Raw genomic sequence first — 14,213 nt, 5'->3', positions numbered from 1 at the left:
AGAGATCTTTCCAGATGAAGGAAATAAAAACCATGATGAACATTAGTAAATGTTTAATGGGAAAGGTGAAAACTTCAACTAACAGTTATGATTTAACAGTCTGAGTCACTGAAGCATTTAAGGCAATAAAAGCCAAAACTTTGCTGTCATTTTATATTTCAAAATAAGAGCATGAATATAAAATATAACCATTTCAAGAATATTTAACTGTCAATCAAAACTTCAAGACAGATGATGAACTTTATTCAACTCAAAGTTTACAAAACAACATTTATTCAAAGAACTTGATTTAGGGGAAGCTACGTGTGTTAGGCCTTTTCAAAACTAGAAAAAAGCTAAAGCACTAAATGAAAAATTTGCTCCACTATTAGATCATGATTGAGCAAAAATCAATCAGTTTATTTCTTCAGTTCATGACATGTTAGACCTTAATGTTGCCTCATCCGTCTGCATCAGTGGATGAATGTTCCTGTGTTCAACCTCGTCAGAAACCAGGAGAGGTTCTGATCCAAATGCATGGATTTAATGTTTCACATGTCAGAAAGACTTTTTAATTCAATCCTTGATTTTTGATTTTACACTTAAAGAACCTCACTGTCAAACATCAGGGCTGAAAATAACCTAAACTTCCCCACATCCATTCAGAGCAAAATCAAAACATCTCATCTGTCTGCACCTCCTGGTCATTTCAGTGATTTAAGCATCAATTTCAATATTTTGCTTTTAAATGTTTTCAAGTAGTTTTTTCCATCTAACTGGACAAAGAATCTGAGAATATTTACTCAAAGGGTAAAATCACAGAGTCCAGAGTTCTTCAGTGATCTTTCCATCTCAGCTCACAGGTTTCTTGATTTAAACATCTATTAAGAAAATTAACTATTGATTTGATATTTTGGATCTTTATCCTGTACAAATTAAATGATGACCCATTTTGAGCCAAACATTAACTAAAAGGTTTCCCAGCTTTTTTCTAAACCTTTCTTGTCGTTATAAAAAGTTCAACCACACAGAGAACAACCAGGCCTTTAAATGAGAAGCCCTCAGCATCACAGATTGTCCACCATGCTTCACACAGTGTAATGTACTTTCCATAGATTTATCCTTCATTTAAACCACCTGAAGCTTTTCTTGCTGAAAACCTCCATCCTCCTAGCTTTTCATGTCTGGATGATTCACAAGTCAGATTTTAGTGGCTTAAAGAAAAATCCTCTGAAAACATTCAGGTTCTGAACCGAAACTAGGAGAAAATTGCCACTCTGTTTCTCAGGAAAACGCCAAATGGATCATTAATATTTACAGCATAGTGAACAGGCTCCAGTTTTAATTCCAGCATCCACTTGTGAAAATTCATGCAGCTGCTGACATTAAAGAAAACTCGCCTCTTTGTCAAGTCATGCGTCTCGTTTCCTCGTCTCCCTGCCTCCTCCGGTATGGAAATGACGAGCGGAGCGAGGTCAGCGAACAAGGCTGCATACAGACGGAGGGTTTTGTGTGTGCAGGGCTGGACGGCAGCCGCCTCCAGGCAGACATTTTGGGGCCCACGGCTCCTGGTTTCACACCAGGACAGAAATTAAATTAATTTAAACCTTTCCAGAGCCGATCATCTTCAGTGATTAAAGCGCGTCTGGTTTCCGTCATTTATAAAAGTTTGAATGTTGCTTCTTTCAGAATGTCCACTGATATTCTGTGGTTGGATTAAAGCCCCACTCTGCACTGCGTAGGGCTGTGAAATGCATGGGGTCAAGATGATGATTCTACATTGTGTCAAACAGTCAGTGCAGTGAGTTTCACCATTTACTGCATGTTTGCACCTGTTGGCCTCCGTAGGATAAATATGTTTTTATTTAAAACCCCTCATACATACATGTTGGAGGGTAAACTCTGTTACCAGTACACATTAAGTACTTTCTCTGCCCTCAGTTACTCTGCAGGCTGGCTCAGAAAATGCTGAGTCAGCAGTTGCTGATGCATTTCCCTCCTTTTCTGCTGAGAAAAACATAAGAATTTAAGTTTTAAACAAAACTGTCAATTTGTGAAAAGGATAAAATATGAATCTTGAACTCCAGGTGGGAAAACACGTCCATTCTCATCTGTCTGCAGTGTTTCATGCTAGAGATCCGATTAGTTTGTCCATCGAAAAGATGGGAGGAAAAGAGGGAGGCAACAGTTTTCAAGTTAATAAAAAATCCAGGTGTAACTTTAGCCGTCTGCTAACTTAAATATGTATCAAAACGAGCTTGTGAGGTTATGTTTGCATAAACTTTGAAAACTAAGATTTCTGGAGAAAGATTGAGAAGCTCAGAGAAACATTTCCAGATTCAGAAACTCTGGAAAACTGCAGATCAAGTCGACTTTCAGGAGATCAAATCTAGATCTGGCTGCTTGACAGAAAAACACAACAACAAGTTGAGACCAAAGGAGGAGATGTGTTGACAGTCAAATCAGCACCGAACAGCAGAAACTTTGTGTGAAACAAAAACGGCCTGAAGGAGCAAATCGGCTGAACCTGAGATGTTTCCAGTGATGTCAGCAAAACCGGAGCGTGGAACCGGGCCGAGCAAAGTACTGACCGGTAAGAGCTGCACCCACCCATCAGTCATCAGTCAGTCTGAAAACCAGACAGGTGTCTTTCAGACTCCTCCAGTTCCAAACAGCTGAGATTTCCCACTGAGCTGCATGTTCAGTATTACACAGATGTTATGCAGCTGGAATGGTTGTTGGTTAAACTCCCACACAAACTGCATGCAAACAGAAAAACATGCAAACCCGTTCAAAGACACGTTCAAAGCAGAATATGTGATAATCTTACACAGTGATGAGAAAACGTACATTTTTAGAAAACATTCATGTGATGCAGGTTATGTAATGGGAAAAGTATTAATGACATTATGGCAAACTCTGTTTCTTCATTAAACCTGTAAGAACTGGACTTTCCAAATAAAATCTAACGACAAAGATGCAGGTCCAACTGTACTGGAGCCTCGTTTGTTGGTAAATGAAGAACACACAGGCTTAACTTGTGAAAATAAATGATATTCATAACACATGAAAATAACAGGGTGGACACGTCAGGCCATAAAATGGCCTCATAAATGCAGGGTGGACAAATGTCTGCTAATTTTAGCACTAAATGAGCACATTGTGAACCTCCTGTTAAAATAATTGATTCACCAATTTGGCACCTTAAAAATCTACTTCAGATTTCTGTGAGGTGTTTATATTAACTGATAAAACGTTACGAGAGTGTGGCCATGCTAATCTGGAAAACATCCAGTTACACATAATGCAATAAAAATGGCTAAAAATAAGTAGAAATATTTACTGACTTTCATAGCAGCCCCTGTTTCAGCCTCGTTTTAAGATGCAGGAAGTAAAGTCTGTAAAAATACCAGAGGATTTTTTTAAAGGATCCAGGAATCGTTTGATCAATCCACTAATCAATCAACAATCAACCTGATTTTCATTCATCCAGCATGTTATATTTATTGAATCATGTTCAAGCATCCACAAACAGAAAACTAAAAAAAACTCAACAGAAATGATGATCCAATCAGAGAAATAATTACAGAAGTTAAGAAAATCCAAATCCTGTTGAAAGGCAAAACAATGAAATGCACAAAGTCTCTGACTCCGACATTCAGACGGTTTCAAACCATCAAACTGTTTTTCCTCTGTGCTGCAGCTGCATTTGAACCACTAACATCTAAACCAGCAGTCAGGATGGAGCCGGTTTTACCTGAACCTTCTTCTTCTTCTTCTTCTTCTTCTCTGAATGTCAGCAGGATCAAAGAGATCAGACTGCAGTTTAATTAAATCACATTCCAGCTCCACCGTCCAGAAACGGATCAGCTGTGTTTCCACCTGGACCTGCTAACCCCCCGTCCTGTCAGCAGGTTGTTATTTAACACCGCCTCTCGCCTCGCCTCGCCTCGCCTCGCCTCGTTAACAGCGGCCAGCGTGAAGCAGACTTCAGGCCGAATCACCTTCACAGGTTGAGTAACACGGCAGCAGCAGCTCCTCCTTGAACAACACCTTCTTTGATAAAATCTAAACAAAGTGGAGAGTTTCTCTGGAGAACTGCGACTCTTCCAACATCCCTGCAGTCACGTTTTATCCTAAATACAAAATCAATTATCTTGATCTTCAGCAGAAAGTCGGGAAAATCCTTCTAGAAGAATTTAAAACCAGCTTAAGAAGCCAAACGTTCCTCCTCAGAGGAAAGGAAATTGTTTGAGGTTTTAAACCTGAGGAACCACAAAGGCTCAAGTCCACCATGATCTGGTAAAAGTTTTATATTTTGATGGAGACAGAAGCTCCAGGACTTCATGTTGGCCTTAAATCTGCAGCTGAACCAAAATGACCCAGATTGATTCTGATGAGATGTTTGGATTCAGTTCAGCTAATCTGCTCAGAGCAAAGATAATCTTTTGTTTTGTACTTTATCGCTGTTGCTGACTTTGAAAACCTTTAGTTTTTGTTGTTGATTTAAAAATTCCTCCAGCAGTGAGACTTTCAAATTCATGCTCTTATTTTGAAGTGGGTGAAAACTATTTAGCTCCAGTTTTCTTTATTTTCCTCCACAATGTCTTTATTCCAAACCAGAAACATAAAGGAACAAAATAAAACAAAATATAATCATAAAGAGAATATTGAAGAGAATTACAAAACATGTCAAATATGTCAAAATTAAACTGGTGCTTAAGAGTTAAAACTAAAATTGCTTCCACTAAATCCTGTTGGTTTAGCAGAACTAATGTTTATGATTTGAGCTTTAGGATTAAAGCAATAACTTTTTATTCAGCTGGTTCCTCCTGTCCTCAACATCAGGATGAAAAACAATCTACTAAAAAATGTGATTTGGGGCTGAAAGAACAACGTCTTCAGATCATGTTCACCTCTAAAAACGTTGTGAAAAGGTTTGTTGTATAATAATCATCTGTCCCTTAAACAGTTTAATTCAAAATAAACTTGAACTGAAGCTTCATCAGCAGTTTGATTTCTAGTTGAAGCACAAACTGACTTTCAGAGACGTTTTTATCTTCCTTTAGTTCACAGGCGTGACGATAAATCATCAGCAAAACCGGCTTAAAAAAGGCAAAACATGAGCAGAACTCAACTTTTAAAGCTGCTTCACATCCGTTCAGTCGAAGCCTGATGGCCCAAATAAAACCGACAAGAAATTTTAACCTGGAAAAGTTTTCTGCTTGGTCTCAAAGCCGTCCACCATCATCTGCCAGCTGACCGCCATGGAAAGAAAGAGGAAACCTTCACAGAACATCCAGGACTTTCTGAGAGTTTATGAGTTGAAATCAGATCCGGATTAACAACAGAACCTGAGACGGTTCTTGGGTTTTAAATTTCCAGAAACTGATTTCCAGCCCAGCAGAACCCAAAATGTTTTTGGATAAACAATAAAAATCAAGATAAAAGTGACACTTTATTTTTAGATTTGTAAAGATGGAAAGACAGAAACAGTTTTTATGTTTCAGTGTTGAAGGGAATCGCTGAACATTTTGTTTCTACAGACGACGTCGCAGAAAAACCATCAAAGTCCTCAGAGATATTTTCCATTTTGTGAGGCTACAGCCAGAAACAACTTTATCAGAACTTTACATAGAAGACTAACAATGTAGAGCAAAGAAGAGAATTTTATTCACAATTTTATCTCTTTTATTCTACCTCTAAATAAAATCCAAAAAGCTCCTTCAGACGTAAACTAATCAGCAGAAACAGTCCAGATGTTTCTATTTTAATCTCTGGTCTCAGAGAACAAACAGGATTTTGAAAAGTGACTAAATGCTGCATGTGGCAGAAAACTAAACCTTAATACACAACATGGTGGTAGCAGCATCATGCTGTGGGGAAGACAGTCAGGATGAACGGAGCTCAAATCCTGACAACCAATCAGCTGCTTCTGTTATGGATTCCAAACATTTTCCTTTAGTGAATTCATCATAAATCTTTATTATTTTCTCTCTCTAAAAATACAACATGAAGAGATTTTGATGAGACAAAATGAAACGTTCAGTGCGGTGTATTTCTGTAGAATCTGGACCGTCGATCCAGATCTTTTCTTTAGATAAATCATTTTTCATAAATTTGATAGTTGAATAATTCAAGTTAAAATGAGAAAATCTTCATGAAACATTCAGAGTTTTGGGAAAATGTGAATTTTTCTAACATCTGGTAACTGACAGAACGTTGATCTTGTTTGTTTAAATTTCAAGACAAGATTACCTTTTAATATTTTTATTTACTTACAACATAATCAGACTTCAAATGTTCTTTACATCACTGGAGGTAATTTCTTCAAGTTGTTGACAAACGAAACAAATTTAAGTCTTAAATTAAAAATGAAGCCAGTTTCAGATGGAATTTATTTCTATTTTTTTTACAATAACTGACTAAAATAAATCAATCAATAAAAGAATCTTCTAGGCTTTAAGGCTTTGATACTTTCACCTCTGAGTTCGCTGAGACAAAATGCTCCTTTTCAAAGACTGAGGGTGGAAAACCACAGAACTGATCCTGATTGGTTTTCTGTTTCAGCCCTTTAAAAATCATTACAAGGTTTATTTCCATCCCCGATTAAAGTACAGAGAGAGAAATGAAACTGAATTTTAACAGGATTTCAACCACAGGAAATTCAAATAACAGGTCAATGATTATTTAGTTTAACTGGTAACAGTAATAATATATGAAAATTGGTGAAACTGAATGCAATTTGCATCAAAAACGTTTTGTAAACATTTAATTAAGTTACCATAAAAACTGACCAGATTACTTTTTCCGTAACTTTTCCCTCAGCAGCTGTTTTAGCTCGATTTCTCCTGATTCTCAAGTCAAACTGGAAACCTGTGCAGATGTCAGCAGATCCAGGGAAAACAGAACTGAGGAGAAAAGATTTTCTCATTTTCTCCTCTGCGCCAGAACCAGCATCACGTTTGAGGAGCGGCTGCAGCAGCTGGAAGTTTGCGTTCAATTAAGGAGCCGAAACTCCCAGCAGTCCTTCAAACTAAAGTCAAACTTGGACCTGAGCAGGAGCCACCAGCAGCATCTGGACTGGAAAGAAAGTTTGAAACACTCACATGTTCTCAGTGCAGCGGCGGCTGATCCCCCCGCAGGATCATTCTGACTCTCTGCAAACTCTCAGGAAAAACGGATTTTTCTTTTTCTGAATGAAGAAACTCACAAAGACTCCGAACCAGCTAAATCCCAAACGCGTCTCCGCTGAGGCGCAAAAAGTCTCCAAAGTTTGAGGAGAGGAGAGGAGAGAGGGCGGAGAGAGGAGGAGGAGGAGGAGGAGGAGGAGGAGGAGGAGGAGGAGGAGGAGGAGGAGGAGGAGGAGGAGGAGGAGGAGGAGGAGGAGGAGGAGGAGGAGGAGGAGGAGGAGGAGGAGGAGGAGGAGGAGGAGGGTGTTGGTGCGGCTCTCTGGCGGAGTGCGTTCGCTTCTTTGACCCGGGTTCACATGAGGGGGCGGGGTTACAGGGGAAAGTTGATTGTTATTTTTAATGACCTTCTTTCTTCATATGACTGATTTTACTGGATGTTAAATCACATCCAGTTGCTTCTCATCCGATATATTTAGGTGACTGACTTTTTTTTGATTAAAATCTTCCAAACAAATTATAAAAATAAAATGTATAAAAAAAGAATTCATTAAAGTGACAATAACTTTGGCTAAGATGTAAAAAGTTTTTAAAAAATCAGCTAAAGGTTTTAAATGTAGATATAAGCTTTTAATATTTGTTATTTTATTACTGCAATATTTGCATTGAATTTCCAGAAATTAAAGCACCAGTTATGGTTTCACATCTGATTTTATTGTCATTTTCCACCCAACAGAAAAAAAAAAAAAAGATCCATCCATGATCATCATTACTTCAAATCCTGAAAATAGAAACTGATGGTTCTTTAAAAATACATTCTGCTGCTGCATTCAGTGACTCCATGTTATTTAAATGCTGGAATTGGTCACTGGTTTTATTTTTTATTATTTTTTATGTCAGAAATGTTTATTGGAAAGTTTTAAGTTGTTTGTTTATAATTATCATTTAAATAGTTCAAAATAAAAAAACTGGAATTAAAAATGTGTTTTTTATTTTGTAGCATGATAATTCTGCACATATAAATATTATAGGAAGTGAAAACCTCACATTTATTTCCTTAAACATTCATGTTTGAGGCGTCTTAACATTTTAGATGATCAGAAAATGCTGCAGCTGGTGATGAACAGTAATAATTACATTCTCACAGTTCTTAAAGGACATCAAATAAAAGCACCTTTTAAAACTTAAAGAGGTTCATTTCTCTCATTTTGACACGTCCTGGTAACTCTGATCATGGAGCAGGTTTCTGCCTCCGTCTGGTCAGAATCAGCAGGTTTGGGTCATAAACTCATCTGTTCAGCCTCATCCAGTCTCAAAGCGACGCCACGCCTCCGTCTCCCAGCAGATGAATGAGCAGCCTGAGGAGAGCTGCTCTCATGCGTCTCATTTGCCTCTGAACGTCGGAGCTTCCTGCCCGATAAGAGCTTCAGGATGCTGCACAGATTTGCATGGTTGTGAAAGGCGCCTCAGAGGAACTGCAGCTGCAGCAGAACCACCATGTGGAAGGAAGACACGGCTGACGTCACAGAGACGGAGAGCAGCCCGGGATTAAATCACTGACCAGGAAACAGGTGAAGATTAAATGCAAAGAGAACCTGGATGGTTCCCATTTCAACTGTTTGAGTCTTTGATTAAATATGTCCAAAAATGAATAAAACCTACCAATTATCAAGTTGATGCACCATCTGAAAATAACAGCCAAAGGATTTCCTGCCTGATAAAGTTTAGGTATTAAAATACCAACAAAGGAAATCCAGCACTGCTGCAAAACATTAAACATTCAAATATGGAACAAACACAATAAATTTCTCTCCAACGTACAGAAGATTATCACCAAGAATAATTCAGACATCCAGTTAAAATACTTACCAGTTACAATCCCATGAATAAAAGTTGTTAAAAATTATGCAAGGCCAGGATCCTCTACCACTTCCTGTTTCTTCTTCTTCGTGGTTTGCTCCAGTAGCTGTTGATCATGTGACTCATGTGATGTAAAAACTGTTTCTAAAAAATTATTTTGATATGGCCAAAACTTTTTTATCAACAAACCAGAACATTTTCATCAACAAACCAGAACTTTTTCTACATTTCCATTAAGAGAATTATTTATTTTCAAAATGCCAAATTACACAATTACCGTACATGGTCAATAGAAATGCATGAAATTATGAAAATTAAGAAACCAGGTTTATTCAAGAGGATTTTGGAAATGAGGACAAATTAATTATTTCCAAATAACTCAGATTAGTTTGCAACAAAATATATTGTGACTTTTCGTAGCAACACCAAAATATGTGAAGCTAAAACAATAAATAATTATATACAGTGAAGCCACAATTCATTTTGAACATTTAAATTTAAAGACCAAGGTTTGAACTGAAGACTTTTGGAAATAAGAACAATGTAGCCTTAAAACAAACCTATTAGTGAAATCTTTAACTTGACGGAGGAACGACAGTGAGCTCAATCTTGGAAAAGAAGAAGAAGACGGATGAAAGGATGGAGGAGTAACGACGACTGGAGCTGAGGTTTTGGAAATCCTCATCCTGAAGTAGAAATGCTGCAAAGGGAGCAGCTGGTGCAAAAACAGAAATATTTGTGTTTGTGGTTGCCATGGTGTTATTGATTAAGTTTGAGGATTTGTTTAAAATCGGAGGATCAGTTGTGCTTCAAGCGTTTTGAAGTCTTTGTCTGAAACTTTGAGGTGACACATACTGAATTTTCCATGACATCTCCCAAAGCCTGAACGGACCGGCGACCTTTAATGATCTGAACGTGACATCATCCCATTTCCTGTAACTTTGGTCTCCTGGAGGTTTTATACGTGAGCAGAACAGAAGGTGTCGTTTTCTGCTCCAGGCTGCAGAGTTTACCCTTCAATTAGGAGGAAAACAAGGTGAGAAGATTTTCTAAAAACAAACAGATGGAGAGAAAACGCCTCTGGTGGGCAGAGTGGGTGGAAAGAGGGGCGTGGCCGAAAAGAGGGGCGTGGCCATCATCACGGGACAAAACGTACAGAAAATGGAAAGTAAAAGTATTTTATTCCACCTGAAAAGGTAGAAAAGGAGAATGCAGCCCTAATTATTATCTTATATTCTTGTTTTTATATTGAAGGAAACCAGAGAACCTACAGATAATTCACTCGGAATAACGCAAAGAAAAAATTTTTTTAAATTGCCCAAAAATGAACTTTTACTGAAACTAGTTCAGAGAAATCCACCTGAACATAAATGACTCACAGAGAGTCACAGAGAGTCTGGTGAAATCTCAGGCTGCACCGAAAACCCTCTAAACGTTTTATAGGTGCATGTATTGAAAACTTTTGTCTAAAATCTTTTCTGAATGTTTCTGTTGCTGTTCTCAACGAGAAGCTTAAGAATAAAATTCTAAACTGGAGTTTGATGCTTAAATCAACTGTTAAATGATCCGGTTTAATCAGAATTAGTGTTTGAACATCGTTTTTATTCTGACAGCAGGAGATTAAGATGACAGCTGATCAACAGGACCTCATCATGATGAGGCAACAAACATTCCTCCCGTTTGTTTTCATTTTATTTACCCAGAATGCCGTGCGCTGTAGTCCGGTTTCTGTTTTTGGAGCGCTCTCCGGTCTGCTTGTGTTCACATATTCGAACCGCACCAGAATTCACTTCAACCGAACCGAGACTGAGGTTCTTAAGACTGGAGTTTGTTCTTTTTGGAGTCCAAACATTTTCTAGACAAGCCTGAGAGCAGAAGGAAACTTTACTGTCAAATATAAATGATGTTCAGACGACACGTTACTGAGAAACGGACATTTTTTGTTTGGTTGAGACGATGACATCAGCATTGCTGCTTCCACTTAAATGCCTGTTTCATAACATAATATTGCAGTATGAACTTTTTACTGTTTCCATAAAATTCAGCTGAAAGCCAATTATCCCTAAGTTTTTGTGAGTGATGTTTGAAAAGCTCAGACCCGTTTCTGAAACCTGGACATGATTCAGATCTGACCACTGAAAGGTCAGAACAAGAGGTCACAGCAGCAGATTTGTGGTTTCCTTTTTGACCACTGGGGGCCGATTCCTTCAAACTGAAACCACAAGCCGCCTCTTTAAATGCGTGAATTACATGATACAGTGAATATATTCATTCCTTGTTCATTAAACTCTGATCAATAACACCAATTTTAAACAAATCTCAGTTGGATAAACTGTGAGGCTCTGAGTTTATTTTATATGTGCTTGTAGTTCAGTGAAGTTTAAGGAAGGACAGGTTTACCTGATCCCAGATCTGTTTCTGGGGTTCACAGACCGGATCGTGGAGAGGAGGCTGACTGCAGCACGAACATCTGGGTCTCATCGTTCTGCAGCTTTTATGGTTCTATTGGTATCTTAAAGCTGTGACCTTCAGCCTGCACTGTAGATGTTTATGAGATGAGGGTCAGAGGTCACAGGTTTCACCTGGAGATGAAGCAGGATCCGACTCCATGGGAAACTTTTTCTCAAGATTCTCAAATACAACATCGCTGTCAGGTAAAAAAAACAGCATTACCAATCAAATGGAACAAATTTCAATCCGATTAACCAATATTCAACAGTTGATCTTAAGTCAGTTGTTTGCATCCATATCAATAAATATAAACCTGGAAAGTTTGTTTCAAAGAATCCCTTCCTGAAGAGTGAACCATACAGGAAGATCTGCACTCAATTCATATCAATTTAGCTTTTGCAAAATACCATGTTGGTATAGAACTGGACCCGTGGTTCTGTAACCTACATGAGTAAATTTTAAATTGAAATATTATCTTGTGAACATTAGTGAAACACTGAAACGTCCTGTGGTCTGTGAACGTAACGTCATCCTCATCGCCACTGCGGGTCGCCATCTGGACCCGATGACGTCTGAATCAGAACATTCTTTGAACTGATGATTGAAACCTCCTTTCCACAAATCCAGATCAGATCCAAATCATCCAGTCGATTTCACAATCAGTTACTCCAACAGCTGAATGTTTTGTCTGGTGCTGCGCAAACAGGACATCAGAAACAGGCAGGTTGAGCTTTTTTCACTGATACCAACTGATTATTACAAATTATTTCAGCAATGCTTCAACTCCATGAGTCGTTTCAGAAAAAGACAATTTACATAATAAGCAAAAGATAAATGAAACATTTGATGTTTTTCCCGTTTATGAGACCAACATTCAGAAAATCAAGTCATGTTAAACTGACTGAATGCGGATTATATGTTGCAGAAATAAAAAAAAAAAAGATTTAAATGTCCAGATTCTTCAGATGTGACAAATATTCACACAATCATTTCATATATTTTATTCAAACTGCAGTGACAATTCGTGCAAACCTTGAGTGACTAAATCAGCTGATAAGGATTAGATTAAAATCAAAACGCAGAAAAAAGATTTAAAGCTCAGACTACGGCGCCCGTCTCCGTCTGCTGACTGAACATCAGAAACAAAACGGTTCAACTGGTTCCACGTCGTCCTCTACGGTTTCATCCATATGAATCTGACAGCAGGTCTCACAGCACGTCGACAGTCCAACAGGATAAACAAAGAGACTGAATCCATTCTGGGGTTCAGCTGGACAGAAAGCAGCTTAATGAATCCATCTCAGGTGTCCAAGAAAATAAATTAACTAAATGTTTAATCTGCAGCCAAAAGCTCCGTCAAGGAATAGTAAGAATCAGTTTCCACCCACTTGTAGGTGTTTTGTCCAGGTAACTTAAAGCATTTGGCTGCTGCTTTAATCCAGGAAACATCTAGACGTTTAACAGATGAAGAACGTGGAGTTTATCACAGGTTAAAGGTTTCAAAGTCTGGATCTCAGGTTGTAGTTTAATGAACAGCAGGTAGAACGTTTGCTTTTTATTCACAGTGAAGAAAATGATGCTGTTTATTCACTTATTATATTATTTATATGCCACCTAGAACAACAGCAGCTGGTGATAGCTTGGTTTATTAGCAACTTAGCTTCACTATAGCAAAGCTAACATGCTAATGTTATCATGGATTACTTTGTTGTGCCTTGTTAAATGCAACATTAAAATTACAGGTAACTGGTTGTAGTGTGTTTGGTTAAACCTGACCAGTTTAGTGCCTTTAACTAACTTCTGATCCAAACGGCTTCCTGCAGGAAGTCTAAACTATAAACGGTGGAGGATTAAATGACATTTTAATACACTTTATGGAAAATTACTGGACAATAAGAACAGTTGTTCTATTTTTTCTTTAAAAGGATAAATTTGGGAAAATGTTCATAAGCATGATAGCATGGTTAGCATGCTACTGTGAAGCTAGTTTAGCATGCTGGTGTTAGCATTATCTTCTTAGTGGAAATGATGTCAAAACCTACAGTTTTAATGTGTTTTGTATTTATTAGTCATTAAAATACAGCTGTGGCTTTTTTAAAAATATATGTTAGATTTTAAAGCAAGGTTAGCTAAGATGTCCATTAATGAGTTAGCATTAGCATGTAAAAGTAAAATTTGAATGACAAAGCTCATATAAGCATGCTAATGTTCGAAGTTCCATCAAACTCTGCACTTGACCCTTACTGGGTCAAATTATTAACTTCTAGTGCGCTTTGTCATAAATGAGTTAATATTACAAACAAAACTGTGGATAAACTTTATAGTTAGAATTTCCCACTGTAGCATAAAATTGCTAAAAATCACGTTGGCATGTCTGCAACTAGCAACAGCTTTCTACAGCTAATGTTAGCATGCTAAAGGGAAATGGTTAGTTTACCAAATAATTCAAACAACCTCTGAACCTTTATCCTACAAATTTCTAGTGATGAATGAGACATTTAGAGCAAAGCTGTGGATGTTTTCATTTTTATATTGACAGATTGTAAACATCGGATGAGATCTACCAAGATGTTTATAAGGACTAATGTTACAGTAGCATGTTAAATCAACATGCCACTGTAAAAACCAAACTATTAATACCTGTGAGCTAACATTCAACAATGAGGCCATTACCAGGTGTTCAGTATCGAACATTCAAATAAGAGTGGAAAGACTTTTTAAAACCTGAGAAACATTGGCTGCACAGTTGGTGCATCTATGTTGAGCTTAAAAAGTTTGGTTTTGTTGTCACAG

At 37.7% G+C, this 14,213-nt stretch overlaps 1 protein-coding gene across 12 annotated transcripts in view; it reads right to left on the bottom strand.

The window, feature by feature from the left end:
• The window catches only part of adgrg6 (adhesion G protein-coupled receptor G6), a 68,793-nt gene extending 61,526 nt beyond the window's left edge, over positions 1–7,267 (bottom strand). For 10 of the 12 annotated variants that reach the window (XM_044107180.1, XM_044107182.1, XM_044107184.1 and 7 more), the window contains exon 1: positions 6,777–6,928. In XM_044107180.1, the coding sequence (XP_043963115.1) occupies positions 6,777–6,913 (137 nt within the window). In that variant the 5' untranslated portion in view covers positions 6,914–6,928. Of the gene's footprint in view, positions 1–6,776; positions 6,929–7,088 lie in introns of those variants that run through there. The other 2 variants (XM_044107183.1, XM_044107187.1) reach the window with 1 other exon arrangement.
• Positions 7,268–14,213: the final 6,946 nt, after the last annotated feature.

Source organism: Gambusia affinis, linkage group LG22 (genome assembly GCF_019740435.1).
Source record: "Gambusia affinis linkage group LG22, SWU_Gaff_1.0, whole genome shotgun sequence".
Classification (NCBI taxonomy): Eukaryota; Metazoa; Chordata; class Actinopteri; order Cyprinodontiformes; family Poeciliidae; genus Gambusia; species Gambusia affinis.
The sequence above is the reverse complement of the archived record's forward strand: the minus strand, read 5'-3'. Positions and strand labels throughout refer to the sequence as shown.